The sequence below is a fragment of the Rhinolophus sinicus genome, chromosome 15 (assembly GCF_057876585.1).
Source record: "Rhinolophus sinicus isolate RSI-liver-muscle chromosome 15, RSI-T2T, whole genome shotgun sequence".
In the NCBI taxonomy this organism is placed as follows: domain Eukaryota; kingdom Metazoa; phylum Chordata; class Mammalia; order Chiroptera; family Rhinolophidae; genus Rhinolophus; species Rhinolophus sinicus.
The window spans coordinates 61,611,379-61,638,933 of record NC_142515.1 but is presented as its reverse complement, the minus strand read 5'-3'; the positions used below and the strand labels follow the sequence as shown (position 1 = coordinate 61,638,933).

General features: G+C 57.2%; 2 protein-coding genes across 12 annotated transcripts in view; both read right to left on the bottom strand.

The window, feature by feature from the left end:
• Positions 1-11,392, bottom strand: part of LDB3 (LIM domain binding 3) — a 60,568-nt gene extending 49,176 nt beyond the window's left edge. For all 10 annotated transcript variants that reach the window (XM_088792111.1, XM_074337204.2, XM_074337207.2 and 7 more), the window contains exons 1-4: positions 11,232-11,392; positions 11,015-11,130; positions 1,617-1,768; positions 1,015-1,090 (exon numbers count right to left, since the gene is read on the bottom strand). In XM_088792111.1, coding sequence (XP_088648237.1) covers positions 1,015-1,090; positions 1,617-1,768; positions 11,015-11,107 — 321 coding nt within the window. In that variant the 5' untranslated portion in view covers positions 11,108-11,130; positions 11,232-11,392. The remainder of the gene's footprint in view (positions 1-1,014; positions 1,091-1,616; positions 1,769-11,014; positions 11,131-11,231) is intronic.
• A 2,318-nt stretch (positions 11,393-13,710) lies between these two features.
• Positions 13,711-24,392, bottom strand: OPN4 (opsin 4). Of its 2 annotated transcripts, none has more exons than XM_019716123.3 (10): positions 24,249-24,392; positions 22,930-23,091; positions 21,471-21,621; positions 20,918-21,121; positions 20,097-20,268; positions 19,504-19,668; positions 18,518-18,625; positions 17,388-17,571; positions 16,084-16,227; positions 13,711-14,169 (listed from the first exon to the last, which is right to left on the bottom strand). In XM_019716123.3, the coding sequence occupies exons 1-10, from the start codon at positions 24,390-24,392 to the stop codon at positions 14,131-14,133; spliced, it is 1,473 nt and encodes a 490-aa protein (XP_019571682.2). In that variant the 3' UTR covers positions 13,711-14,130. The 2 variants fall into 2 exon arrangements, with proteins under 2 accessions (XP_019571682.2, XP_019571683.2); XM_019716124.3 differs by having other exon boundaries at positions 21,471-21,604; positions 22,946-23,091.
• Between the last annotated feature and the right edge of the window lie 3,163 nt (positions 24,393-27,555).

Genomic DNA, 27,555 nt, shown 5'->3' with positions numbered 1-27,555 from the left:
GACCACATACTGAGATGCCCCTGATGGTCAGTAAGAGGGGGCCCCCCAGCTGGTGGTAGACAGGCAGTCTACCAGTTTCTCCTACATGGAGGTACAGGAGGAGAAACTAAGGAAGTAGGGGGCTGACATTTGGTTCCCTTGGTTCACCTCTGCAACTTCTCCCAAGTAGCCTTCTGCCTATTTCCCCAATCTGTCACCCACCCAACCCCCGTCAGCGTTTTGCTCTCCCCTCTCCCCACTTTCCCCCTTGCCCACTCTGCTGCACTGAAGAGACAGGGGTCAGTATGAGGTCATGCAGGGAAGGGTGGGGAGTGGGTCCCGGTAGGAAAGGTGGGCGGGGGGGGGGGGGCGTGCTTTGGGCCCACAGGGTTGAGCTGCTTATAGGGAGTTGGCAAGGGGGTGAGGTCTGCACCAGGGCTCCACCTTCTGTCCTGTGCCTGCCTCTTGGCCACCACCAGCATTTCTGATTGGGCTATAGGGGCACGCAATGGGGAGGAGGGATGGAAATTGGAGGGAGAGAGCCTAGGTCACAGGAGAAACCCCGAGGGCCAGCAGGCCCCTCCAGGCCTGGGAGCTCCTCATGAGGTGACCAGCTCAAGCTGGGGCCTCCCGCTTTCATGTCACAGTCGCCCCACCCCCACCCTACCACCCACCCCAGTGCCTTAGGAGGATGAGGGGCAGAGCTTTCTGGACCAATGTCCCTCCTGGCTGGGAGGATGCTCCGTCTCTTGAGAACACGGCTGCCTAAGCTGGGATTGCATCAGCTCAGTCATGAGGCCCAGGGTGGTAGCCCCCAGCCAGGTACCCATACTCAGTACTTCATGGGGGCTCAAACACCTCTCCCCAAGGTCTGCCCCACCCCCCAGGGTCAGCCATGGCAGGGCCGTGGTGAGGCAGGGCTGGTCCCTCGCCTCACCCCAGGTGGGCCAGCCAAGGGTCAGGCAGGAAGACCACGGGCTGCACCCCAGGAACCATGGCTGGGAGTAGAGCCCGCCATTGACTGTCAGCACTTACCTTCTGGTGGGGGATCACTGGCAGCGGGGACTGGATTGGGGGTGCTGTCGTAGAGATGGGAATGGGACGCTTCGACCTGGAGAAAATAGAAATGAGACCAAGTGAAGACAGTTATTTCTGGGGCTAGGAGCTCCTGCCTGGGCAGGGCCGACCGGGGGAAAGCAATAGAGTACTGGGGAGTCAGGTCAGAGGGCCTGAAGCCCACTGTCCACCCTGTGGGCTGGGTGTCCCCAGGAAGGCACTGGGCCTGACCAGGATGAAGAAGTCATGACCCTTGGGCACTTTGTAGCCACAGGCCTCTGCTAGGTCCTTGGGAGGCTGCCTGTGCAAGGAGGAAGCAGGGAAGACACTGGCTTCCAGGCGTCTCAGCCTGTATACTGGCAACACTGAACCAACCCTCTCAGCCTCATCTGTAAAGTGAGGCACAGATGTGGCAGGTGCTCGACAACCACTGGGCCTGGTCTTTCCCCTGGTCCAGAGGCTGTCATTACTGCCCTGTGAGGCCTTGGAGCACAGGGCTGGACCCACACGACTGCTCCTGGACAGCCCCTTTCTCAGGCCCCCGATGCCCACACCCCAGCCACCCTTTAGCTGCCACCTACTTCTGCAGTGTGAGGCTCAGGTTGTAGCTGGCAGACTTGATCTTGTTCTGGGCCTCCAAGTGAGTCATGGTATCTGTGTTGACACCATCAATGGCTACCACGAGGTCACCCTGGCTGAGCTGGGACTGGGCCGCCTTGCTCCCCGGCGTGATCTGAGAAGATGGCAGATGAGGGGATGCACATTAGGACGGTGAGCCTGAGGATGGGCCAGTCCTCAGGGGAGAGTCACCTGGGATAATCCAGTAGAGGCCTTTTATTCACTGGGGCCAGTACCTGCTGCTCACCGCGCCTGATTCTTTTTGCTGGCACATAGCCGCCATATTTCCTGGTGCTTGGTATGAGTGTGGCTGTAAGACTAGCTCTAGCTAGAGGAATGGGGATGGAGGCAGTGCGCACCACTTTCAGGCCTGTGCCAAGCAGCCAGCTTTGCCATCCCGCATTCTCTATACTTGTCGGCTGACTGGGTGCAGAGGAGCCGGAAAAGGACCCCCAAGCCACTAACGGAAGGGCCCTGGATTCTGGAGTCACTACTTGTAGGAGAATGACTAAGGAGCACCACTACATCAGAGGTTGCATGAGTGAGAAATAAACTCATTGTGCTAAGCCATTGAGATTTGGGGGCCAGTCTGCTTCCTGTAACACCTATACTCTGAAAACCCATAGAGCTCTTTCCAGGCTCCAGAAGGGAGGGAATACAGAGGAGCTAAGACTCAGTGCCTCCACAGAGGTGCTGCCAGATCAGCAGGCAGGACAAATGCACCCTCACAAAGCATCCTAATGTGAGTGCCTAGTGCTACCACGGCAGGGGTGCAGCGGGCTGGGGAGCCGTCAACCCTGCCTGGGGGAGCAAAGCTGGGACAGGGGATAGGGCTCAGTGCTCTGAGGTCAGCTTCAACCTTCCAGTAGGGGAGGTGCAGATGTGGGAGTCAGTTCCCAAATCCTACATTCTAATGACATCACAGAATGCTAGAGTCTGGGGGCTCCACCCCCAGTGTGATCACATAGAATGCCAGGCATGCTTCACCCCAGAACACCCCATGCATTATCAGAAAGGCCACCCCCCAGGGACATTACTTGGGATGCCACGATGGCTCAGATTCCACCCCCAATGACATCATGCACAATGACCAGACTCCGCATGCCTGGCTGTTAGCAATTGCGGCCAGAATATGGTGGAGGCCCCATCTGCAGTTATATCACGTGAAATATAAAATTCTGGAAGGTCTCGTAATATCACCTGAAATAACTTGACGGCCTGCCCTTAGTGACACTCCATGGAATGGAATGAAATCCCAGCTCTGAAGATGTTTTCATGTCAGGGAGACTCTGCTCTACCGCCCATGACATCACCATGCAAGCTCCACCCCCTGCTGACATCACATAGAATGAATTTGTGAACTCACCCCCATGACATCATATTGAAGGCCCCTGTGACATCATGTGGACTGCCATGCAGGCCCCACCCCCAGTGACACCATAGGAAAGAAGAGCCTTTGCGAGCCACCCCATGCCAAGCAGTGACTGGACAGAGCCCCTTGGCTTTTCCTCTCTAACTGCCCACTAGCCATTGCTTCTGGCTTCTCTAAGTGCAATCCAGTCACCTTCCTGGCTATACCCCAGGGACAAGGCCAGCTCCTAATGCTGGCAGAAGTCGTTTTCTGGCTAAAGCCTGGGGACCATTCAAGAAGGAGCCCAGACAGAACTTGAGGACAGTCCCATGCCATGGGTGTCAAGTTTGAGAGGGCCTCTAGCCAGGCCCTGGGCTCCTAGACATAGAAAAAAATCTCCTGCCAGGCCCCTCCCAGGGAACTCGCATCTAAACCAGGTGAGCTGTGCAGGGTGTGGCCAAGAGCCACGTGTTACTACCCAGTGCTAACAGCAAGACCGGGAGAGCCCTCGCTGAAGGCCCTCCCCAGGCCTTGCAGCCCCAGGGGATGTGTTGCCTCCTTAAACACTGGTCACCTTTGCCCAGAGCAGCCTCTCCCACCCGAATCTGCTGAGACAGGCAAGGATGGGAAAAACGAACCCCAAGATTGCCGGGTAGCCACGTTGCCCGTTTGCAAAGTCCAGCCTGCTCTCCCAGCTCCCAGAGAGGCATCTTAGAACTACTCAGTCCTTCTCAAAATGTATACAGCCCTTCTCTCCAAATCCAAGGCCACAGGGAGCCTCAGCTAATGACAAGAGTGTGTTGTCTCCTTCAATTTAAAGGGTTAACCATGGGTGAAAAGCAACAGTGAAGAAATACAAAATACTTTGTGGGCTGACTGGGGACTCCTGAGGGCAAGTAAGCTGCTCAGCCAGGCCTGTCCTTTCTCTACACCTGGCTGCACATTCAGGCTTGTGCTTTCCCCAGCATTTTATTACAAACATCTTCAAACACAGAAAAAGCTGAAAGAGTTCTACAATAAACACTCCAATACCCACCACCGAGATTCAACCATAACACTTCATTCAACGTGCTGTATCTATCACATTCTCTCTCTCTCGCTATCCACCAATCCATCTTAGTTTTGAAACTCTTCAGAGAAAGTAGCAGAAGTTCGTATGCTTCCATTCAGGATGCAGTGTGCAATGCCTCTGCTTTCCTAGTGGGCTGCCTGCAGGGCTCTCCACACAAGGGCTCCCCCACATCAGGGTTCCCTAGATGCTACAAAACATCTACAGAATAGGGGCCATCACCTTGCAGCAGGGAGCTCCCAGGTGGAGGGGTGGGGGTGGTGACAGCACAGACCCCAGCCAGAAGGGCAAGCCTTCTGTCTACAGAGGTGATAACTGCCAGGCAGGACCAGAGTTGTGTCCAGAAGATCATGGATGACAGCGTGAGCAAGGACACCAGAATGACATCCAAGAGAGGCGAGGCCCAGATCAGCTCAGGCAAGCCTGGCTGGGTGGGGTGGGGGTGCGGTGTGGTGAATCTGGAATGCCGTCCTTTGGGAGCTGCCTCAGGGACACCTTTCTCTCTCAGGTACACTAATCCTTCCCGCTGGGTCTCCCACCTTCCCTTTGCCTGGCCCTGCCTTGTATAGACAGCGGTGATACTTGTTGCCAGGGAAGAGCTCAGCTGCCCCCAAGGGAAGCCGCCGAGCTGGCTCCCACCTGCCCCTGGCACCTTTCTCCCTGCACCTGCACATGCCCGTCAGGGCTCGGCTGGCCTGGCCTTTGGCTGCCCTGAGCAAGACCCAAGAACACTTGGGCTGTCATCCTCTTGTAAGGAGGGCATGTCATCCTCTTGTAAGGAGGCACTCTTCTAGTTCTGCCCAGTTCTCCTTACAGAGGGAGGCAGGATGGAGGAAGGGACCCCCTGCTTGGCCTAAGGGCCATTGGATCTCCTCCCCAACTGGGAGTGCAGGAGCAGCCTGCCCAGAAGAGGGGTGGGGCCACCCTCATATTCTGGCCCAGAGACCAGGGCAGTGAAGGGTGCCATCCAGGCTTCATGTAGCCACAGATCTCTTATCTGCTTCTATCCCTCTCTGCTTTTCTCATCCTAGAAAGGACCCAAAGCAGCTAAATCCTTGGAGGTTTTTTTTTTTTTTTCTCAGTCTTTCCCCTTTTAAATGTTTTAAAAACTCTTTGTAATAGTTGTTTCATTCCCACGTCACTTTTCCGTCTTCTTGGGTCACCAGCTACCTCTCAGCTGGGAAACCAGCCATGGGTAGAGCTCCAGTCCTGAGGCTCGCTAGAATGGGCTCAAGGTGTTGGAGGGCTAAGGTCATCATCTGGCCCACAGGAGTCCTTTCACCTTGCTGGGCTGTGGTCTTAGGGCACCCAGAGGGGGCACAGGGATAACCACTGCCAGGAAGCAGCTGTGGCTCCAGCTACCTGCAGGTGCCTGTGGGGAGGCAGCAAAGGGAAGAGTGGGGATTTTGGTCTGAGTGAGACCTGAGCTTGCGGTGCCAGCCTCCATGCCCTCTGTGTTAAGGAAAGCAGTAATGCCTTTCTCTCAGCTCGCTGTGAGCATTACATTATCAGATAGGGCATTATATAAGGAGGACGCAGAGCTGAGAACGTTTCAGATAAGCTCCCAACCAAGGAGGTGCCCGTGCTGCCCCTGACCCTTCCCCTGGAGGTGCTGGAGGGGCCGAGGCTAGGAGCCTCCCTGGCTCCACAGGAAACAAGATCTGGAGCTGGCAGAGAGTGGGATGCAAGGGCTGCCCTGACTGACCAGTCCTGAGCTAGCCTGCTGTCCCTAGAGGGGCCTGAGTATTAGTTGGAGGGGAGAGAAGTGCTGCCCAGGTTCCTGGGGAAGCAAGACCAGCCGGACTCAGGCACATCCCTGTCGTCAGCTCCTATTTCCCCAGCTCCTTGGCGGCCAGGAGGGCAGCTGCGCTCCCTACAGCAGCTCCTGACCATCACCCCCAGTGCTCAGAAGTCCCCTGCTTTCCTTCCCCTCTAGATTTAACTTTGTGGGTGTGGTGGGGGGTGGGGAGCCAGAGCAGCTAGTGGATGAATGGTGTGGCTTCCAGCATCTCCTCCCAACCCTTCCACACTGAGCACCCCAGGGGATTTCTCATGGAGCCCTAAGTGCATTGAACATTATGTGATTAAATTACCGTCATGCCATGCTCCACTCCCGTCCCATCTGGCCTCCCTCGGGTCTTGCTCCATCCCTCACCCTCTCACTGGAAACTCTGTCTCCCCATGGTCCCACTCTCAGCCCTACCCTGGCCGATGAACAAGCCAGAGTCTTGTGTATGCTCAAAAATGCCTCTCCTTGCAGAGAGGATTTTTAGGGCAGTGAAAATACTCTGCATGGTACTATAATGGTAAGTATATGTCATTACCCATTTGTCCACACACCAACAGGGAACGCTAATGTCAGCTATGAACTCTGAGTGGTAATGATGTGTCAATGTAGTTTCATCAATTCTAGTAAATATGCTGCTCTGGTGGGGGACACTGACTGTGTATACATAGGGGTCGGGGATACATGGGAAATCGCTGTACATTCCCCTCAATTTTGCTATGAATCCGAAACTGCTCTAAGAAAATAGTGTTAAAAGAAAAAGTCTCTCCCTCCCTTGCCTTAGCTGCTCTAGCTAGCTCCTGTCATATTTCTCTCCCTTTCTTCTCCCCCAGGCGTCTCCGAGCAGTGATCGGCAGGTCCTGCCTCTACCGTCTCCCATCCCTCGCACCCATCCACTTGGCTCTGACCCTCACCGTCCCACACATACCAGTGACCTCCTTGAGCCCGAAGCCAGCGGTCACTGGTCCCGCCTCTAGCTGACCATACCCTTCCCTCGCCTTCTGTGTCCTGGGTGTCACCTGCAGAATTCTCCCATGGCCACGTCACTCTCGCTGGGCCTCAGAGAACAATGGGACACGGCAAAATCTGCTTCGTGCCTCTTAAGATGATTCCTGGGTAGGGTGGAGCCTGGTCCCAAGGAGGCAGAGAAGCTGTTTTTGGGGAAGGGAAGGTCTGGGGAGCGGGGCCTTGGCAATGACAGACCACTCCTGGCTGGGGGGACCATGTAGAGGAGGACAGAGACTCAGGGAACTGGGGAGACATCTCCTAGGGCAGAGGCTCCTGCAGACCTTACTCAGGACACCTTCTCACACTTGCTGCTGTCCCACAGCACCTTCAGCCCGAGGAGCCAGGCCTGCCCGGATGCTGCCAGGACCCTGTGTCTTGGCCCAGGGCCTTGGAAGGTCTGCTCCCCAGGCCCCAGCCAGCCTCATAGCCATGCCCTTCCAGGCCCCCATAAGGTCAGGGACAGCTCTGAGCACCAAGAGGGGAAGCATGGGAGGCGAGAGCCTGGCCAGGGAACCTCTAAGAATGCATTCGCCAGCTGTGGGCCTGTCAGATATCTTCCCCATTTGTTCACGTGTTGGGGGCGGGGGCAGGCCTGCAGCCCCACAGGAGCCCTCCAGAGGCTTGTCTGACCTTCAGGGTGGCTATAAACAGCATGACCTGTCAGCACTGAGAGGCGCTGCCCCAGAAACGGCTCCAGCAGCCTCAGAATTCCAGGAATCACCAGTACAGTTGCCCCAGAATAGTCTTGGCCTTCCTCCTCCATGGGGACCCTCTGTGCTCTGCATCCCCATTGTAGCTGGGGTAGTCTGACAAATTCGGAAACAGAAAACTGCAAAGGGGCTCGTGGCCAGGCAAGCCTGCCGGGCTGGTGGGTGCAGCAGAGAGACAGGCCCCAGCCAGCTCAGCTCACCATTCTCAGGTCCTCACAACCAGTTCTGGAGGAACAACAGGTGTGAAGTATCTTCACCAGTGCGTGTTATGAAGCATTCTCCCCAAGGCACTATCCTCATTTTACAGATGGGAGAACTGCAACTCAGCAGGTGAACTGACTTTTCTAAGGTAACAAAACTGTGAGTAGCAGAGCGGAACAAAAATACACACCTCTTCCATAAAAGTCAAGGACCACATGTGCCAAGGGGCAAGTCCGCAGACCAGGGCCCCAGCCTCTGGCCTAGTGATTGTCTGGGGTGGGAGCTGAGCCTTTGGAGCGGCTCCCACCCCTCCCCCACATCCTGGAGAACTAGCTGGGGTTGGGGAGGGTGGGGGTGAGAGGGCAGCTCATGTTGCAGGCCCAGCCGCACCTGTTCAGGATAAATAAAGGCATTTCCCCCTCCACCCTCTGAGTCTCCCTCATAAACCTCCTTCTCTGTGGGTCCTCAAGCTGAGATCCACTGAAGGGAGGCCTTGAGGGGCTGCTGCTGTCCCAAGTTTGATGCTGTAGGGCCTGTGGGCAAGGTGGAGTGGCATCAGAGCTACCACACAGCCTGCAGGTGGCCACCTTCTTACAGAAGGTGCTTCAGTCTGCACCTACTCTGATGGCACAGGTCCCACTCCATGCTTTCCTGCTATCCCCTAGCCACAGGGGTGAGAGCGCAAGCATAGAAGCTAGGGGTGACTACAGGAGCCCGTGTGCAAATTCAAACCTCAGTTAGCCTGGCTCTGAAGCCCTGCCTACCTGACCACCTCTCAGGATTGCACTGACATGTAGAGGCCCCTGCTGAGAATGAGCAGGCCCTGCTCTGCCAATCCCCCCTCCACAACATGCCACCAGTCGCCTGTGCACCCATAGTTTCATGTGGGAAGTAGATCATGGTTGGGGTGGGAGTAGGGTCTCTCCAGAGAGCTGTGGCCCTGCAGCCCCTTGGGAGAGAAGTTCCTGGAGCAGAAAGTCCTGGAGAGCCTCAGCAGGAAATACCACCTGGCCGGCAACAGTGAACCTGGGACCTCTAGCCCAGGGTATCAGCAGCCCACCAGAGGAGTTCCTCAAGGGGCTCCCAGCCCTGGGGAGGCCTCAGTGCCCACCTGGTCCAGCTTGCTCATGGTTTCGGTGATTCGGGGCACGCCTCTGTAGAAAGCAGAGAGGCCATTATGCCCATCCCCCGATGCCCTGCCTGATTCTATTTTTAAAAGTATTCCTAGTCATTGGTTCCAGTACGTCCCAATACACGCCCTCCCTGCAGGGAGGACATTCTTCTTGCTGTCTAGCTTAAGGCCTCTATGCTGCAATTTAAGCCCTGAGCTGGCCAGGCCAGGTGGCACATAGACCCTGGGTGAGGTAATTGGCTATCCTGGGTGCCACTGAGCCAGGAGGCTAATGTCCACCACAGAGATGGGGCAGGGAGCACCAGGAGGAAGCCTTGAGGATGGTGGGGCTGGGGGAGAGTTGGGCTCAGTCTTAGGCGTGTGTCACCGGTGGACCTGTTAGAGTGAGGGTGGACAGCCGCGCCTCATGCAGACAGCAGACCTGCAACCATGGGGGTGGGAGTTGTGCAGGGTCAGAGTTGGGGGAGGATGTCTACTTGGGCTCAAATGCCCATGTGTTACCATATCATCAGAAAGGGTGTGCAAGTCTCTTGGTGTCCTTTCAGTGTGGGACCCTGTGGTCTCCAGGGAAGTGGGTCTGGAGGGGTGCAGACTCAGGTTAGAATGAGCCAGCTTTCCAGTAGGAAGATGGAGGGCAAGGCCTTTTCTCTGGGCTGGAACCAGGCCAGTGCCCCGCCCCAGAGGAATGTGGCCTCTATGGCTGATATGTCCTCCCATGGCACCCCTGAGTGGGGCTTCTCCTTGGGGCCCCCCAAAGTGCCCACATCATGTTCCACAATGAGGACTGCTCATCCAGTGGGGGTATTGGCTCCCTGCCCCTTCTGCCAAGCACCTTTTAGGACTGCCCGGCTGCCCACCTCAGTGCCTCCCTGACCCTCTCTATCCCAGGCCCAAGGCAAGGGAAAGAAACTGTCTTCCTGTCCCCAGATGGGCAGCAACCCAGACACTACTGCCCATCCATCATGCTCCGAAGAGAGCCTGGGGCCTCAGCCTGCCCTCTTGTGCCCACAGCAGCACTGCAGGTGGTCCCCTCAGCCTTGACCCACCAGGCAGGACTTGTCTATTCTCTCACACACCTCACAGTCCACTCTGAGCCTCGGGGCCTTCAGCCCCAGCTCGGTCAGACTTGTGGACAGTCCCTGTGCTTGGCCAATGTTGCCTGAATATTTACTATGTCCTAGGCCCTGGTGTAGGTGCCGAGGACACAGCAGTGCTTAAAACGAAGTCCTTTCTCATAGAAGCTTCCTCTCGAGCAGATCTAGCTTCTCGACTCTCTAGGTTTCAGTGTCCCCAGTGGGACAATAGAGTTACTCAGACATTGTCCAATGTTCTGTGACATCCGCATTAGGCAGTGCTGTTCCCTGATCACAGACACTGCAGGACATGGCTCGTTTTCCCAGGTAAACATGGGGAATAAGATGGGAGACAGACAGGCAGAGCAGCCATGGACGAAGGGGTCAGGGCTTGGGCAGGTGACGGAGGAAGACCTAGCCTCACGAGGCCAGCAAGTGCTAGGTCCCTGGCAGACCCAGGAAGGTGTGTGTGTGGGTGCGGGGGGTGGGGGTGGGGGGGCTGTTATCTTGGCTCTGAGAGGAAGTAGATGCTGGAGCCCCGTAACCAGCCCAATCCAGCCCCAAGCCCTGACAACCGAGTCAGCAGTCTGTCCATCTGTTGACCTGCCCTCCTGTCCCCTGCCCTCTCCATGCTAGGAGTGCTCTCTCCCCCAAGGTAATTGCCCACTTCCAGGCTTGAGGGCACCCTGAGCCCACCCTGCTGAGGAAGAGCTTAGGAAGGCTGCTCTGTTCACCTGTCTACCTGCCATGAAAACTTGGCACTTCCTCCTCTGCTCAGAACACCCGCCACTTGCCCATGACATTTCACACTCATAACACGCTGGCCAATTCTGGTGGGCAAACAGCTGTGACTGAGACCAGGGGTCTGTGGTTGGCAGCATCCAGTTGTGTCCAGTCCCAGCCCCCAAACTGGGGGTCGGGTGAGTTCTGCTTTTCAAGAGTCTTGAGGAAGACAGACGGAGGGACACACACACCCCACTCTGAACATGCCAACCCCTGAGGGCACTCTGCCGTGGGCAGTGCCCACTTACCCGGGAGATAGTGAGAGGCATGTTGAAGTCCTTGCCCCCCTGCAGGCGGAAGCCCCAGGGGCCAGGCCCCGTCAGGGTCACGCTGTAAGACATGCTAGTGTTGACAGCGGCGGCCTCTGTGGACAAGAGAAGAGTGGAGTGAGAGGCCCTCAGGCGCCCCCTCCCCAGCCCATAGCCCTGCCCCGACCCCACCCCCGACCCCCGACCCCAGCCTTGCCTGCTCTGTCCCTTGCTGCCCAGCCAGGCTGTGTGGAGTTCCTGAGAGGCTCCTAAGAATAGCTGGGAATGAATGCCATCGACACTGATATCTGCCCTCTGCTGCGCCCATAAATGGACTGTAACCCTACACTGTGCCCGCCCGCCGAGGCCTCCCAGCCTGTCCACCGTGACTCACATGGCTAATATAGCCCCTGGGGAGGGGTGTCCGGCACCCAGTAACCCCCAAGGGGCAAGATAGGGTACTGGCCAGGTCAGTGATAAGGCTCTCCCTCCCTGCTCTCCTCTCCTTGCTCCCTCTGCCCTCTAGGAAGCCTAGATGCACACTCTCTACTGCTGCACTCACCCCTTTGCCCAGAAGACCAGAGCTGAACTCCCTTGGGCAGGGGCTTTTCCGCTTGGCTTATTGCTGCCCTGTGCTTACTGATGAGAGGTTGACCTGATCCAGTGTGGAGCCTTGATGGTCCTTTGGACTGAGCTGAGCCTCCAGCTGGTCTGGGCAGAGCTTTGGCGCAGGAGACTGGTAACTGGCCCAAGGTTGTCCAGCCATAAAAATACTCATCATAATAGAAGCAGCTCTGAGAACAGCCAACCTCAGCTCCAGGCCCTTCATGCCATTGTCCCCTCAGATTTTGAGAGGCTGCTGCCTCAGCAGGAACCGAAGCGCAGAGAGGTTAAGTGACTCTTCCAAGGTCACACAGGGAGTGGATTCAGGCCACACTGGAGCTTAGGCTCATTGCCATGGGACTCATGCCAGATAATGGGCCCAGTGGCCATAGGTGCCTCCCAATGCCAGGACCTGGTGGGGGCTTCTGCCTGCACCCCTCAGCACAGACCTAAATGCAGGTCTGGGGCAGGCCCACATCCCCCAGATCCTCTAGGGGCCCGGTGGTTGTTCCTGGCTCTCCTGGCTCCCCTGTCTCATTTGTGCTCTGGAAAACTTGACGGCAGCATGGAAAGCTACAGCTGCCAGTGTGGCACGCCAGGCCCCTGTGCCCTTTGCGCTGGAATGGCAAGGGGCAAGGAGGAGGGGAGGAGATGCCATTTGCTCAGCTGCTGGGACACAGGGCCAGAAGAGGCAGGGAGAGGGTGCGTGTTTGGTGTGTCTAGCCTGTAACCTAGACACAGTGTGTTCTGGGAGGGGGCCTAGGCCCCTCTAGACTCCTGCCAGTGTGATCTTTGGGCCAGGATACTTCCAGAAGCACTTCCCACAAGAGACTTCAGACCGTGGGAGGTCTGGAGGTCGATCAAGGCCCACCCTGGCTCCTGGCTGGGGAAACTGAGGCTTGGGGAAGGCACTGGGCTGGCTGCTTTCTGGCCCTCCCAGAGGACTCTGGCCTGAGCTGGGGCCCAAGGACTGAGTGCAGGCCTAGGTGTGAGTAATTTTCTAGCTGCCAGCATCCTGCCTTTCACCCTGGGACTGGCATATATAACACGCAGGGGAGAAGGAGGAGTCCCCACATCACAGACACGTTTGGTGACTTTCCCAAGGTCACAAAAATGTGAAGTAGAAGAAGCTAGACACGGATCTGCATTCTTTCTTCTACTTCACCACCTCTTCTGCCTTATATCATGCAGACCAGCCTGTTCTCCCTGCTGGGGCCTGGCCCAGGAGACCAGCAGCTTATGGCCAGCACCCCATCCTTCCCCCGTCCCATCCCCTGCCCCACCCTCCAGGCCCCATCCCATCCATCCCTGACTCCAGCCTTATCCCCTTTCCTAGGGAGGTCAGTCCTGCCAGGCTGGAGAACCATCAGCAGGGCACGAGCAGTGTGGGGTAAGGAAGGAGGGGGAATAGGGGAAGGCTGTACCTGGTGCTGCAAGCTCTTTCTCCTGATTTGGGCACCTGCCTGATGCCTGATGCTGCCTTGGGGAAAGGGAGGGGTGGTGAGAAGGATGCACTTAAAGGGGAAGGCCAGCCTCCCTCCATCTGCCTCCCCTGGGAGACCCAAGCCAGCCAGAGAGCAGCTGTTACCCACCAGCTGGGCAGGAGGCACTTCTCAGTAACAGCAGTTCATTAGGGGGTGGTAATGGGGGCCAGCCTGGTCTTTGTCCCTCCTCCACTCTGCCCCTGGCCACAGTTTGAGATGGGGGCTTCAGGAGAGTGTCACAAAGTAGGGAATAGAGGGAAGGAAGGAAGAGAAGCTGATGTGGGCATCAGAGGGCAGGCCTGGGGTTTCTCTCCCATTGCAGCATCAACAAATAGAGACCATGTTTGTCTGAGACCTTCTCAGCCTTTAATTTTCCTGTACCCCATCAGAGCCACACAACCCTGGGATGAACTTAGACCACTGATTTGCAAAAAATCACAGGTGCAATGTGTGTACGCATGTGCCTGGTATGCATGCAAATATACACATATGGGAGAGCGTGCCTGCAAATGTACGTGTGCACAAACGTGTGGACTGAAGTGGAAACAGTACACTGCAGGGAGAAGCCAGAGGTGAGTAACAGTTTCCAGCGCACGAAGGTCTGTGCTCAGCTTCAAGTCCTGGCTGCAGGAGACACAGTGCTGGCTTTCTGTGCCAGTGAAATGTCCAGCCTGGGTGCAGATGCAGCTCATAAATAGCTGGTGTGTCCCCCAGAGCCATCACCATTGTCATCGCCTGGACAATCACAGCACACAGCATTTGAGGAGAAGCAGATGGCTCCGGGAAGCAGAAGGGCCTGGGCTCCGCTCTTCAGGCTGAGCCTGGGGTGCAGACCGCCCAGATGAGAAGTGAGAGCAGACCTCTTTGCAGGGCAGGAGTCTTGTTTGGGGAGTGTAAATCCAGCATACCATGGGTGACAGGGCCACTTCCAAAGCCCACATGCTCGTGGGGGTAATCCTGGGTTTATGCGAGTGAGGGGTCGTGAGGGGGCTGGACGTGTCCCAGAAGAAAAGGAGAGCCTAGGTTACCCTACATCCTGGGGTCCAAGCTGGGGAGCTGTCCCTTGGTCTAAAAACAAACAGCACACATCTGTTTAGCCCAAGGAGTATCGCTGTAGGAGCAGTCTCTCAGTGGCCCTCTGTGTTTAGGGTCACCAGGTGGTGAAAGGAGGTTGCATGCAGGGCCAGGTTGTGTCCTGGGTCAGGGATGGGCCTTCTTCCACACCGCAGGCAACTTGGCCTGGAAGACGGAGCCAGGAGGTCTAAGCCTGCCTGCAGGACATCCCCTGGGATGTCCCCCAGGCTCTCGGGCTCCAGGGGTCCAGACTGAGCTCTCCTCACCCTACCACCCAGATCTCCACTGCCCTCCTCTTCCACATGACTGTGCTTTGGCAGGTCCCCTCCCCCTGCTGCCGAAAATGCCTCATCCCTTGCCTGTCCCTACAGCCCTGGCTTCCTCTGGTCTTCTCCCTGCAGCTTATGCTGTTCAACCTGTCCTTCCCAAGCCACTGCAGAGGGGACCAGTTTCCCTGCAAAACTGACCCAGCCCCGCTGAGGGCCCCCACTAAGTCCCCCAAGGGCTCCCTGTCCCCCAGTGCCATGCCTGGAGATGTCTCTGGCCATCGCTCCTCCCACCTCCTGCCCTTCTACTTTCTCCCACAACCCCATTGCCAGCTCCCAGGATCCCTTTGGTTGCTTCTGAGGTCACAGAGCAACATTTTATTCCAGAACACTGAGCTCCCCTGTGCCCTACTGCATTCGCACAAGCTGTTCCCTCATCCTGGACCTCTCAGCACCCCCATCCTGTCTGGCAATCCCTACTTCACCTCCACCTTCCCTGGGGAGCCCACAGGGACTTGCCTCTGCTTTCAGCACCCTGTGTGCTAATTCCCTGATGGCAGTGCTTATCACACATTAGGTGACTGCTGATGCGCTAGCCCTCTCTGCCCAGAGCCCCATCCCAGCCCAGCACTCCCCCCAGGACAGGCATCACGCCTTTTGTCATTGCCTCACCAGCTGGGGGGGCACAGCTGGACCTCTGTGGCCACGCACAGTGTCCAGGCTCAGAGCTGGGGAGTGAACCCTCCTGGGGCTGGAGCATCACAGAAAAGTGCTCCTGGGGACACTGATCTGGGGGAGGCAGGGGCTCCACAACTGTAGGGAGCAGCCCAGGGCTCCCCCTCTCTGGAACACGCAGGGGAGCAGCCTTGGGAAAGGAAGGCGGGAAAGTGCCTCTTGCGGCAGCCCCTGACAGCCCAAGAGCTGGGGGTGTTGTGCAGGCGTGAATGGAGGGCCGAGTGGGAAGCTGTCAGCTGAGGGGGAGGGGCAGCCTTAGGGCCTGTGCCCACGGCATTTCCAGCGTTCCAGAATATGGCCTTCTCTAATCGCCATCGACATTCCGTTCCATAGGCACTTGGGCTGACAGCTGGCCTTCTTTTAATAGCCACAAGTATTCTGGGTGACATCCTAATCTCAGGGCATCCACAGTGAGCACACAGCTTATAGCACCCCCACCAGGTATGTATGCCCAGCCTCCAATCACACCGAGAGGTACACACCACCCATACTTGGTCACACGCACAGCTTCGAGCAGACATGTTGGGGCACACTCAGTCCCATGCCCTGTGGTGGCAGAGAGCACATGCCGGGCACATGGTCACACATTCTTACACACATGCAAACACGTCTAGCACAGCATAGCCACCACCACTGGTTACCTGAGTATAGTCAGTCACACGCTGACACACAGACGCTCAGGGGCAGTCACAGACCACACTCAGGCCTGCTCAGAACACCTGGGAGTCACAGACTTCCACTCCCTCTAGGCAGGCAAGGGAAGGCTGGGAGGTGCCGGGAAGAGGTAATTCTCACAGGGCACTGGGCCTGCCCAACAGAGAACAAGCTCTCCTTTCCTGGCCACTTTCTGGGCCGCTTGCCCCTTGTCTCTACCCTTTACAGATTGGCAGGTGCTAGGCCCAATCACCTTCCTTGGAGCCTCTGCTTCAGATCCCTGGGGCTTGCGAGGGGCCTTCGTTTCCACATCCTCCAGGCCCAGACTACAGGGCGATGGGCCACTCACTTGCTGGGCAGCCCCCCATGTAGCTGCTGCCTCCGTGTCTGTCCAGCCCTGGGGAGATGGGAGAGTCATTGTGAGGTGAGAGGGGCGTTCTGCAGTCTTGCTCCTGCCCCCTCTCCCGCCAGGCCTTTCTCCATCCTCCCCAAGATATTCACTGGGGTGAGGCCCATGACATTGTTTGCTGGGTTCTAGTCACCAAATCTCTGCAAACTGAGTGAATGTGCCAGTGTGTGTGTGTGTGTGTGTGTGTGTGTGTGTGTGTGTGTGTGTGTGTGTGTGTTGTCTAAAGCACATGGGATAGGTCTATCTTCATGAGGGTCTAGACCTCTGTTAACAGGTAAGATTCCCTCCTGATGTCTTTTACTACAGTTCCTGTGACAGCTGCTTCCTCAGCCCATCAACTGAGACTCCCAGGGATGGGGGCAGTGGGAAGAGGTCAGTGGAGGCTCTCGGTAAGGCCCAGAGTGGGCCCTGTAAGCACAGTACGGAGGAGCCTGAGTGTGGCTGCAGACAGGACCCCAGGCTGCGGGAGCTCTCCTGGGGGACATCAGGGGGCATCACAGCTCCAATCCCTAAGGAAGGGCTGTCAGGCTGATAGGTCCCAGGATTGACAATGGTGGGGTCTGCGTCCACCCATGGGCACCTTCACCAGACTTGGATGTAGAGGCGACTGTTTTCCCTTTCAGAAGAGGATATAGAGCCTGAAAGGGTGAGTGACCTGCCCAAGCTCACACAGTGAGTATATGATAGAGCTGAGGCTTGAACCCAGGTGCCACTTCTTCTATATCCTATGGGCTCTTCAAAGCTTCCAGGAGGAGGGGACTTAATGCTGATAGCAAGGGGTCCTGCGCTGGCTCCTGTCTATTTTTCTGGAGGCCATTTGGGGCCAGAAATGCTAGTCTTTTTTATCTGTGCCTCTAAGGAATAGTGCCAGCCTGGAAGAGTTGGCCTGGAGTTGGAAGACCCATGTTCAGTCCTGGCTTTGCTGCTGGGTGACTTTGGGTCCACCCATTGCCTCTCTGGCACTAGTGCCCTTACCTGTCAGGGAGGATGATGCATGGAAAGGCCATAGGGAGGTTGGGAGGGGCTCTTCCTTCCAGCATCCCAGGGTCCTGAGGGTCCCTGAGTCTCAGAAGCAGCCCTGCCCAGAGGCCTGAGACTAGCCTGGCTGAGGAAGGGATGGCCAGCCAGGGAGGGCCCAGCATCCTTACCACGTCACTCTCAGAGCCCAGAGATGCCTGACGCCTCCGTCTGGAGATCCAGCTGAGGTCCGAGGTATGGCTGCTGCTCAGTGTGGACCGGTGGGTGGAACGGTAGCTGGTGTATGGGCCAGTGCGCTGGCCTGACACACCTAGCAACAGCCCCAGGCAGGGCAGATGCTGGGCTATGGCCATTCTGCAGGGACAGCACATCTGGTTAGAGCAGAGGGGATGGACAGACAGATACAAGGAGATGGGAATGGATGGGCAGACTGATACAAGGCTAATGGGAATGGATAGGGAGCCACTGGGGAAATAGGGAGGTTCAGACATTGGGGTTATGAGGACAGACAGAGAGATGACGCAGTAATGGGAATGGACAGAAAGACACTGGGAGTCTTGGGAAGTGATGAGGAAGGAGAGACAGAGGCTGGGGTGTAGGAGTCTGACAGGCTCACAGGGTTGGGGACGGACAGGCAGATGCTGGGGCCATGAACATGGAGGGAGAGCCTTAGGGTAGCAGGTTCAGCCAGGTGATCGGTTCCAGCCCCCAAGTGGCTAACCCAAGCCACATCTCTGCAAACGGGGACCTCTGAGCTGGATAGGCTAAGGCCGCAGCTGGCCTCAGCAGGGCGGTGAGTTACTGACACCACCAGGCAAAAGGAAGCACTGAAGGCCCTCTCGTGGGAGACGCCCGGTGCTGGGACTTTCAGCAGAGGGCACTCAGGGCCAGAACCAACCCTGGGCTTCTGCCAGGGCCCCTGAAGTGGAGCTGAGCTCTCCCTGCTGTGGTCTCTCCAGGATGTTGCTGTCTGGGGGCTTCTTCTCCTTGTAGGGGGCAGCACTGCTGATCGGCCATCATGACTGCCTTTTGGCCTTGATTCTAAAAATCGCTAGTTAGGACTGGACATTGCCCTGATATCCCTCCAAGCTGAGCCTCCTGGAAAGCTGAAGCAGCAAAGGGGTCACATCGGCTCTAGAGCCCACCCAGTGTCACTGACTGCTCCCAGCTGCCAGAGGCCCCCGCCCAATGCGTACACAAGAGACAGGAAAGATGGTGGCCTCCACCCCCATTCACAGGCCCAGGACCCCCATGACCATGAGGGTGGGCCTGGGGACCTGGCCTTGGAGGAGGTCTGCACCTGTACTTGGGGTGGGTGATGGCATAAATGATGGGGTTGTGGATGGCAGAGGCCTTGGCGATGACGGCTGGCACCGAGTTCATGTAGGGCGTCAGGACATGTGAGTACCTAGGACAGAAAAGCTGTGGTTCCCCGCCAGCTGGCCCTCCCCACAGACTCCACAGCCTACCCGCCCTTGCAGCAATCTTCCTCTAGGCCAGGCCCTGCCAGTGGCAGAGCCCAGCCTGGCCCAAACTGTCACGGCCAAGTCAGCACCCTGGGATGGACTTAAATACCAGGGAGAATTCTGATGTGAGGTGACTCGGAACCCAGCGAGCGGTTGAGGGGGGAACTGGGAGGAAAACTGGATCCCGTGCTGCCAACAATAAACCCTCTCCAACCCCAATGGCCCTGGCCCTCTGCTCAGCGCTCTCCATGCCCCACTCCAACCCTGATGCCCATGGCTCCCCTGGCTCTCTGAGAGTAACTTCACAGAGGGGCACACAGGGGACCATTCCTACACAAGCTCTCATACCCAAATGCTTCCAAGGATTAATAGCTCTCCCTGTCTCAAAAGTGTTTCTGAAGTCTGGCCCACATCCACACTGCTGCAAATGTCAAAGTCCCCAGCCACTCGTCACAAAGGACTAAAGGGCAGGAGGTGAGCAGAACCCTTGGCTGTGTGCCCAGGTGAAGAGAGTACTAGAACCTCAGGGAGAGCCATGTATTCCCAAGGGATCTGGAAGGACCTGGGAACCCTGCAGCCCCTCAGGCCAAATCCAGGGTGGCCTGGAGCTCCCCCAGCCTGTATCCTAGTGCCTTCAGGAACCAGACAGGCTCAGCTCCAGTGGAACAAACATCTCACAGCAGGGGGAAAAGAAGGCTGTGAGGCCAGACTTAGGGTGTGAGGATGGCTGGCTTGAACTTGGGCTGGAAAGGGAGAGGCTGCCCCAGGGCCCCCTACCCCACCCCTCTTCCCCAACCCCAGACCCTTAGCCATTGCTCACCCAGAAAAGGCCATCAGGGCCACAGTAGAGTAGGGGGCCCAGGACAGCACGAAGAGAAAGATGACCAGCAGCACAATCTTGGCCATTTTCCACTCGCTCTGCAGCCGCTGCTGTTGCCTGGGCAACTCACTGAGGCCCTCACAGGCCCCAAAAGTCTGGAGAGCCCTAGGAAAGATGCAGAGTCTGAGTCTGACCCCACTTGGGTTGCAGTGAGTGCCAAGGGTCATGGCCACTGTCAGGCAGCCTCCCTGGACCTGGCCATCCCTTCCAGTGCAGGCAGCCCTGATACCCAGAAAGTTCTCCATTATATCAAGCCTAAGCAGCCTCCCTGTGGTTCCACCTGCAATGTCTTCTCTGACCCCCAGACCCCCTGACATGCCTAAAGGCTCCATCCTGAGAAGACCCTGTCTCCTGAGATTTCTCTAGGCACCAGGCTGTGCTGGTCTCAAGACACCTACCCCACAAGCACAGGTGCTCAGCTTGTCTTTGCCCATCTGGAGCTGGGATACCCCTGGGGCGGGTGCGGATGTGAGCCTCTGGTGCAGGGGCACGACCCCCTCCCATCTAGCCCCTCCTCTGTGCCCAGCTCTTACTGGCCTGTCTCCCGGATGGCCCTGAAGATGAAGATGTAGCAGTAGATGATGACAAGCAGAGGGAGGAAGAACACGAAGCAGAAGAGCAGCATGGTGTAGGCACGGACTGACGGCGTGAAGTTCATGTAGTCCCAAGAGCAGGAGGTCAGCAGACCCTCGGGCACATAGGCACCTGGGAGCCACGGGCAGGTGCTCAGTGTCTGGGCAGTGCTGCCTCAGGCTCCTCATCCAGCAGGGGCTTTGGATGTGGGGTCTGGGATCCTGAAACCCTGGCCCCAGCCCCAGCCCTGCCCAGGGAAGTGAGGAATCTGGGGCATGTGGAGGGGAGCTGTCTAAGCCAGTTCTGGCAAGGGCACCAGCTCAGGAGACAGATGGCAAAGCCCACAGCTGCTGGTTCTTGCCAGTTTGGAGTAGAGCCCTCACCAGAGCCCCAGGGTCCTACTCCCCCGGGCTTCAGCCAGCAACCTGGTCCTGCCCCAGAAGGACGCGTGCCTTGCTGCTGACCCTCCTAACTGCTGAGGCCTCACACCCTAACTCCTGCTGTATGACTCACTGCAAGCTCAGCACATACCTGTTACTTCCCACCACCCTGGAACCACATGGTCTTCCCCTTGGTATCAAGGGATGGGAGCCCAGGTCATCCTCTGATAGCTGATGGTGCAGCCTCAATTTCCCCTGCTGTTAGTCATGCTCCCTAAATGCCCATCTTCCTGAGGCTCAGGCAGTCTCCTGGCTCCTCCTGCCAGCTGGTCAACCCAAGTCTACCAACCATCCCTCCCAGACTTTATCCTCCCCTCCCCTGCTTCCCCCAGCCCACTTACTCCAGCCAAAGAAGGGTGGAAGACTCCAGGCCAGGGCGTAGAGCCAGACCCCCAGAAGGACAAGCGCCGCCCGCCTCTTGGACACCACCCCGATGGCTGCCAGTGGGCGTGTGATCACCAGATATCGGTCCAGGGCGATGGCCGTCAGGGTAATCATGGAGGTAATGCCAAAGAGAGCCCCACAGAAACCATAGAACTCGCAGCCTGTGGGCACAGCTTCCTGACCTCAGCCCTTGGCAGGGAGCCCAGCAGGTACCCCAGGGGAGGAAGGATCTGGGGATGGCTTGTACTCGGCACCAGCCCTCACCTCTCAAGAAAAGAAGGTTGAGCCCCTCTCCACCCGGCCTACTTTCTGCATCTGACAGAGGTTGGCAGAGGCCTCAGGACTGCCACCTGAGTCTTCCCTGTTGCTCACTGATGGGATGAGGGCGGCTACCCACTCTCTGCCGAGGAAGAGCAAATCACCTCCTTATCTGGGCCACCCTGCACTGTGGGCATCCCCTGCCACAAACCTCCCCCCTCCAGCAAAAGGGAGCCGTGATTGTCTGTCTACCTGCCTCCCCAAAGAGCCACCGTTTGTAGATGCTGCTGGCGAAGACAACGGGGGCCTGGGTGAAGGACATGAGGAAGTCGCTGACCGCCAGGTTGATAATGAACATGTTGGCAGGTGTCCTGAGGCCTCTGCTCCTGTGAGGGGTGGGAAGCTGTCAGCAGATGCTCCTGCTGGGGAGCGTCCCTGCACTAGGCACGCACACATGCACACACACATGCACATGTGCACACACGCCCAATTACACGTGTGCACGCACACAGACATGAGCCACTGGGCCATCGCACTGCTCGGCAAGTACCAGCTGAAGAGCTCTGGTGCCCAGAAGTGCAGCCTGAGAAGTGAGACGCTTGTCTTTTGAGGGTGGTTCCCTCAGAATGAAGCAGAGAGCAATGCCTTCCCAGAGCTTTGCTCAGCCTAGCAGAAGCTGGTTTGGGGTGGTATCCATTGCTTCTTCTCACCCTCTGCATGACCCATACTCTCTCCTTGGACACACCCTCATTTCTCTGAGCCCCTCCAGGCGAAGTTCTCCTGAGTGGCTTCTCCCTAGGCTCCTCTTCCCATGTAGCCAGACTGTGCCTCCTTCCTTCTCAGGCACCCTCCTCATTCCCCTTCTTCAGGGTCACAGTCTGGGCCCTGCTCAGCACAGCTGTCTTCATTTGTCACCCTTGGGGGTGGCAAAGGGCAATGGAGCTGGTGATTCTGTTCCATGGACCAGACATTTTCACAAACTTCGTCTCCTGTAATAATCCATCTTTGCATCTACCCCGACCCCCACTTTCCAGATAAGAACACTGAGCTCCCATTTATAATGTAGTTCACTCCAGATCACAAAACTCAATGAGTGGCATGGCCAGGATTCAAATCCATTTGCCGAGCACTGTACATACATGCAGTTAATCATTACATTGACTCCATGAAGTAAAATACAACTCCAGTTTACAGACAAGACACATGGGCTAAAAGAGGATAAATGACTTGCCCACAGTCATTCAGCTAACAGGTGACAGAGCCAAGGCTTCACTTGTCTGCCTGCCTGTCTCAGCCACTCAGACCTGCGAATAGGGCAGGTGTGGAAAGAAGGGGTAGCTGCTGAGGGGCTTGAGGACTCAGGGCCCTGGTGCCAGGGCTGCTCTTTGAGGCAGAGGGAAGATGCTCACCAGGGCAGGTAATGGTGGAGGTGAGCTGAGAGCAGGGCAGAACTGGCAAAGACCCAAGTGTCCTAAGGACTACCACCCTACACAGAGGCTGCATCTGGGGCCCGTTGACATGTGCCACTTGAACTGCCCTGGACTACCTTTTAGCCCCTTCCCTGAGCTTAAAGATTGAGGCCTGGGCCTGAGACCAGTGAGGGCTTGGCCCTGGCCTGACTGTCCAAGCTCAACAGTACCCTACAGAGCTAGTGCCAGCATTCCTGCCCTATCTCTGCATGGCTGGCCACCCTCGGTGCCCAGGCCCCAGCCCCACCAACCAGGCACCTGCAGAAGGTATAGATGACCGTCAGATTGCCCAGCATCCCCGTGAGCCCCACCAGCAGGATCACTGTGCCCAGAGTGTAGTGGGCGTGGTCCGGAACGTCGACCGTGGGGAAGGGGACCCAGGCAGCAGCCTGAGCCCCGGTGGCCTGTGGGGAGACAGAGAAATGGGCATCACGAATCCTGTCACCTTCAAATAGCCCTCAGAAAGGAGGGTTAGTGTTCCAGGTAGGGCAGGTGGGGACACTGCGGCTCAGAGAGCCAAAGTCACTTGCCCACACAGCTAGCAAGTGGCTGAGCTGGAATGGAAATGCAGGTCTCCCTGAAGTTGAGCCCAAGCTCCTACACCGTGACACAGAGGCAGAAGTCTTCTAGGAGCCGGCTCAGATCGCCTGTTGGACAGACCGACACGTCTGGCAAGGGGGGACATGGCAGAGCCAACTCTTAGGAGGGTTCCTCTCTGCTATATGGGCCTTGTCCCAGGTGCCAAGACAGTCAGCTAGGGCATTCCAGGGCCCTCGATTCTCGGGCAGTGGAGGGCAGTGGAGCCCCTCTCCTCTGGAGTCCCACCCACTCCTGAGCCTCAAAGAGGTTGTATTCCCCCAGAGTATAACGGGGTAGGGCTGGCATGAGAGAGAGGGAAAGAATTCCCCTTTAAAAGGAAAGGTTAGGCCTCCCAGGGTCACTGCAGGGAGGTCATGACACTGTGAAACCAGTATAAAGAGATTTAAAGACACCTCCCTCTCCAGCTCCTTTCTTAGTCTCTATAGCTATTTGCCCTAACCCCTATAGCTACCGGAGCTTTCCCATCCTGTCCAGGTCCTAGGCCAGCATCCCTGCATCCTGAGGGTGCCCTCAGCCTTCCTCCAATTAATGGGTATGGCCCTGGGGCTCTGGCTAGAATGATGGAGACAGCAGAATGCATCCCATGCCTCATTCTGGACTGGACAAATCCAGAAACCCAGAGTATGCCTTCTCCTCTGGAATGCTCCATGGGGCACCCACCACCCTCAGAAAGGAGTGGATGCAGTCAAGGACAGGTCTGGGCCATTCCAGCCCCTTGTCCTTCAGGGCTGGCCTTTCTAGTCCTCAGATGCCCTCCTCAAGGAAAAATGTTGCCCACACTCTCTTCCAGTGGACTCTTTGTGTAGGGCAGGCTCAGAGAGGCCCAGCAATATGCCCAAGGTCCCACAGCAGAGTGCAGACCTTTTCCATCTCCCGATCAAAGCCCCTGTGTGTCCCCAGGAGGGGGATCAGGATGGGGGAGGGAAGGCTACATGCCAGCACATGCTCACCCCAGGCTTACCGTGGGACTGACGGGCAGAGGTTGGTCTAGGCTGGAGACGCTGCTCTGGGAGCTGTCCCACCTGCTGGGTGAGGCTGGGCTGGCCATGCAGCTGGGTTCCTGGGCCGAGGCCGGTGGGACTCTTGGCCCAGAAGGAGGGTTCATCCTGAGGTGGCGTGGTCCTTTCTTGAGCCCACAGAGAAGACAAGAGCACAGAGCGCTGAGGATGTTAGCTACGCCCAGCGTCCCGACGTTCCTCCACACCCTGCCCAGTCTGCTGGCCTCCTGCTTCTACAACCAGCGTGGACCCAGCTTGGGGCTGGTGGCTGCTCTGTGTCCAGTGAAGCACAAAGAAAAAGACAGTGTCACAGTTATGGCGACTCACAGCCACACGGTCTGTCCCCACCTTTAAGTAGCAGGACTAGAAGTACACATGCCCAGTCACTTGGTGCCACCACCCCCTCAGACACAGGTCCCTGATGATGGTGGCGCGTGTGTGTGTGTGTGTGTGTGTGTGTGTGTGTGTGTGTATGTGTGTGTGTGTGTTTCAGGGGAGATTTTAGGCTCAGACTCCTGGACATTGGGTAGAAAGCTTTTTGTCCTCCCCTCTGACCGGGCTCTTTCTTCCGCAAGCTCAAGAACAGCCTCTGCTGTCCCCCAAAACCCCAGGCTGTCCAGTGGGCAGGTGAACCTGTCAGCCCAGACTCCCCCTTTCCACAGGGCACCCTACCCTCACATGCATCCCATATAAGCCCATCGCATGTTTACAACCACCCTGCATAGAACCAACACTGGTCATTCATTTCACAGACGAAGAAGCTGAGGATGAGCCAGGATATATATAGAGAGAGATCTTACAATCGGGTGAGATCAGATCACAAAGCATTTTTGTTTGTTGTTTTTTGATAATAAACTTTTTAATTGAAGTATAAATGTTAAAACAAACAAACAAAACCACCAAAAACGCAAAGCTGATAGAGACCCGGAGCTCACCCAGGCCAGTAATCCTGGCCCAAGTGAATGTCAGAAGTGGAGGGGACCCCAGGTCTGCATTTTGCCCCCTTGGAAGAGGTAGCAGGAGCAGAAGCTTCGAGCCCCAGAGGTGGAGAGGGTGGAAGCTGAGTACCCTTTCCAGGGAGTCTGCTGGCTTCCAGGGACATCATACCTGGGAGCTGTGTCCAGAGGCATGGAGCCTTGGAGTGGAGACATATACCACCTTCTCTTCCAGGGGTCCCCTCCAGTCTTCACAGCTTTTCTAGAGCTGCAGATTTGGGCCGGGGTGGCTGCACCCACACTCAGAAGCTTTACTTCCCACAGGTGCCAACGTGCAGCTCAGATGCACTTTCTGTTCCATTCCAGGTCTTCAACTCAGAGGTTCACCTTGGGCAGTGGGTAAGGCTGAGGGACTGGCTTCGCTTTCTCTCAAAGCCCAGCATGGACTTGCTAACTGCTGGCTTTCGAATATGGGCATTTACCTATTATTCTCAGCTGGGAGCAATTCTGAGCTAACACAAAATTCCTCCCATTCCACTTTCCAACATGATAATTAGGAGAGAACACAGGTGAGGTAGCCAGCCCCCGATGGAAATGATGGTCAGGTGAACGGTCAAGGAGGGACCACATGCCCAGGGCGCCAAGGCCTCAAAGCAATGCCCAGAGGTCCAGGGAGCTGAACACACCATGCCCGGGGCCTCCTGAGGCCCATCTCTGTTTAGGTGTCCTTTCTTTATGGCTGACACACAGCTGCCCTCAGGGGTGATGCTGACTTTCCTCGGGCCTGAGTTCCCACCATGTCCTCTAGGGGGGCCCACCAAGGCTCTCACGCTCCTCACCTCTGCACCCCACACCTGCCCGGAGTCTGCTGTCCAGGCTGAGCCAGGAGGGCTGTGTGCTTGTCGTGCGGGAGACCCTGCTCGCTGCGCCATTTTTCAGGCGGGGCGGCCTGCGGGGTCTCTGCTCCCGCTCCCCACACAAGAACGCAGGATATGGTGAGGCCAAAAAGGAACACCCACGGAGCCATAGATAGGGGAGTGTGGGGGCAGAGCCCCAGAAAGTAGTTTCCAGGCTCTCGGCCTCACGTGGAAGGGTGCTGGCTCGGGTGCTGATTGGCCGTCGGCTGTGGCCGGTTAGCCGATTGGCCGCTGGTATAACTGCTGCGGCTACGAAGGATTGCCGAGGATTGCCGAGGAACTGAGCAGAGCCCAGGAGAGCGGAAGAGGAGAGTCGAGAGAGTGGAGGAGCGTCGTCGGTCGGTCGGTCGGTCGGTCGGTTGGCGGAAAGGCGGGCGGCAGGTCACGCGTCTGGTGGGCCCAGCCTCCAGTGAGACCATAGTGGTATGACTCCCCTACCTATGGCTCCGTGGGTGTTCCTTTTCGGCCTCACCATATCCTGCGTTCTTGTGTGGGGAGTGGGAGCAGAGACCCCGCAGGCCGCCCCGCCTGAAAGATGGCGTGGCGAGAAGGCCTCCGCGCACGACAAATGGCGCAGCGAGCAGGGTCTCCCGCACCACAAACTGTGATTGCACGGCCATCAGCTGTGGCTAGTTGGCCGTCAGCTGTAACCAGTGAGCCATTGGCCACTAATATAACTGCTGTGGCTACGCTAGCAGAAAATGGGGGCTAGCAAGAAGATGGCGGCTGGGCTGGCAAGCGTGGATGGCGGTTTGCGGACAGTGTGGATCCAGCCTCCAGTGAGAGTATAGTGGTATGACTCCCCTACCTATGGCTCCGTGGGTGTTCCTTTTTGGCCTCACCATATCCTGCGTTCTTATGTGGGGAGCGGGAGCAGAGACCCCGCAGGCCTCCCCGCACGACAGGGAGTCACACCACTATGGTCTCACTGGAGGCTGGGCCCACCGGACGCACGATGTGCCATCCGCCTTTCCGCCGACCGACGGACGACTCCTCCTCCACTCTCTCGACTCTGTTCCTCTCCACTCTTCCGCTCTCCTCGGCTTTCCTCTTCCGCTCTCCTCGGCTCTGCTCGGCTCCTCAGCAATCCTCGGCAGTACTTGGCTCTCCTCTGTAGCCGCAGCAGTTATACCGGCGGCCAATCGGCTAACCGGCCACAGCCGACGGCCAATCAGCCACAGCCAAGCCAGCACCTTTCCACGTGAGGCCGAGAGCCTGTAAACTACTCTCTGGGGCTTGGTCCCTACAGTGCTGCTCAGCCTGTAAGGACAGAATGGTGAGCTATTCCCTCGGGCCACCTCTCCCCAAGCTGTCTATGCTGTAAGCCACAGGTGTGAGATGGGGAGCCCCAGCCTTCCATTCCTCTCCTTAAACTAGGCAGCTCCTGTCTTCCCAGGTGCCCAGCTGTGTCCCTACCC

What these genes read in the sequence shown, in the direction of transcription:
- OPN4 (XM_019716123.3), bottom strand. Translation starts at nt 24,392, where the DNA reads ATGAACCCTCCTTCTGGGCCAAGAGTCCCACCGGCCTCGGCCCAGGAA. An exon ending in GTGGCTCTTTGGGGAGGCAG is followed by an intron (nt 21,122 to 21,470) that starts GTAGACAGACAA and finishes CTGTGCCCACAG; the next exon opens with GCTGCGAGTTCTATGGTTTC. An exon ending in ATCACCCACCCCAAGTACAG is followed by an intron (nt 17,572 to 18,517) that starts GTGCAGACCTCC and finishes CTGTCCCTGCAG; the next exon opens with AATGGCCATAGCCCAGCATC.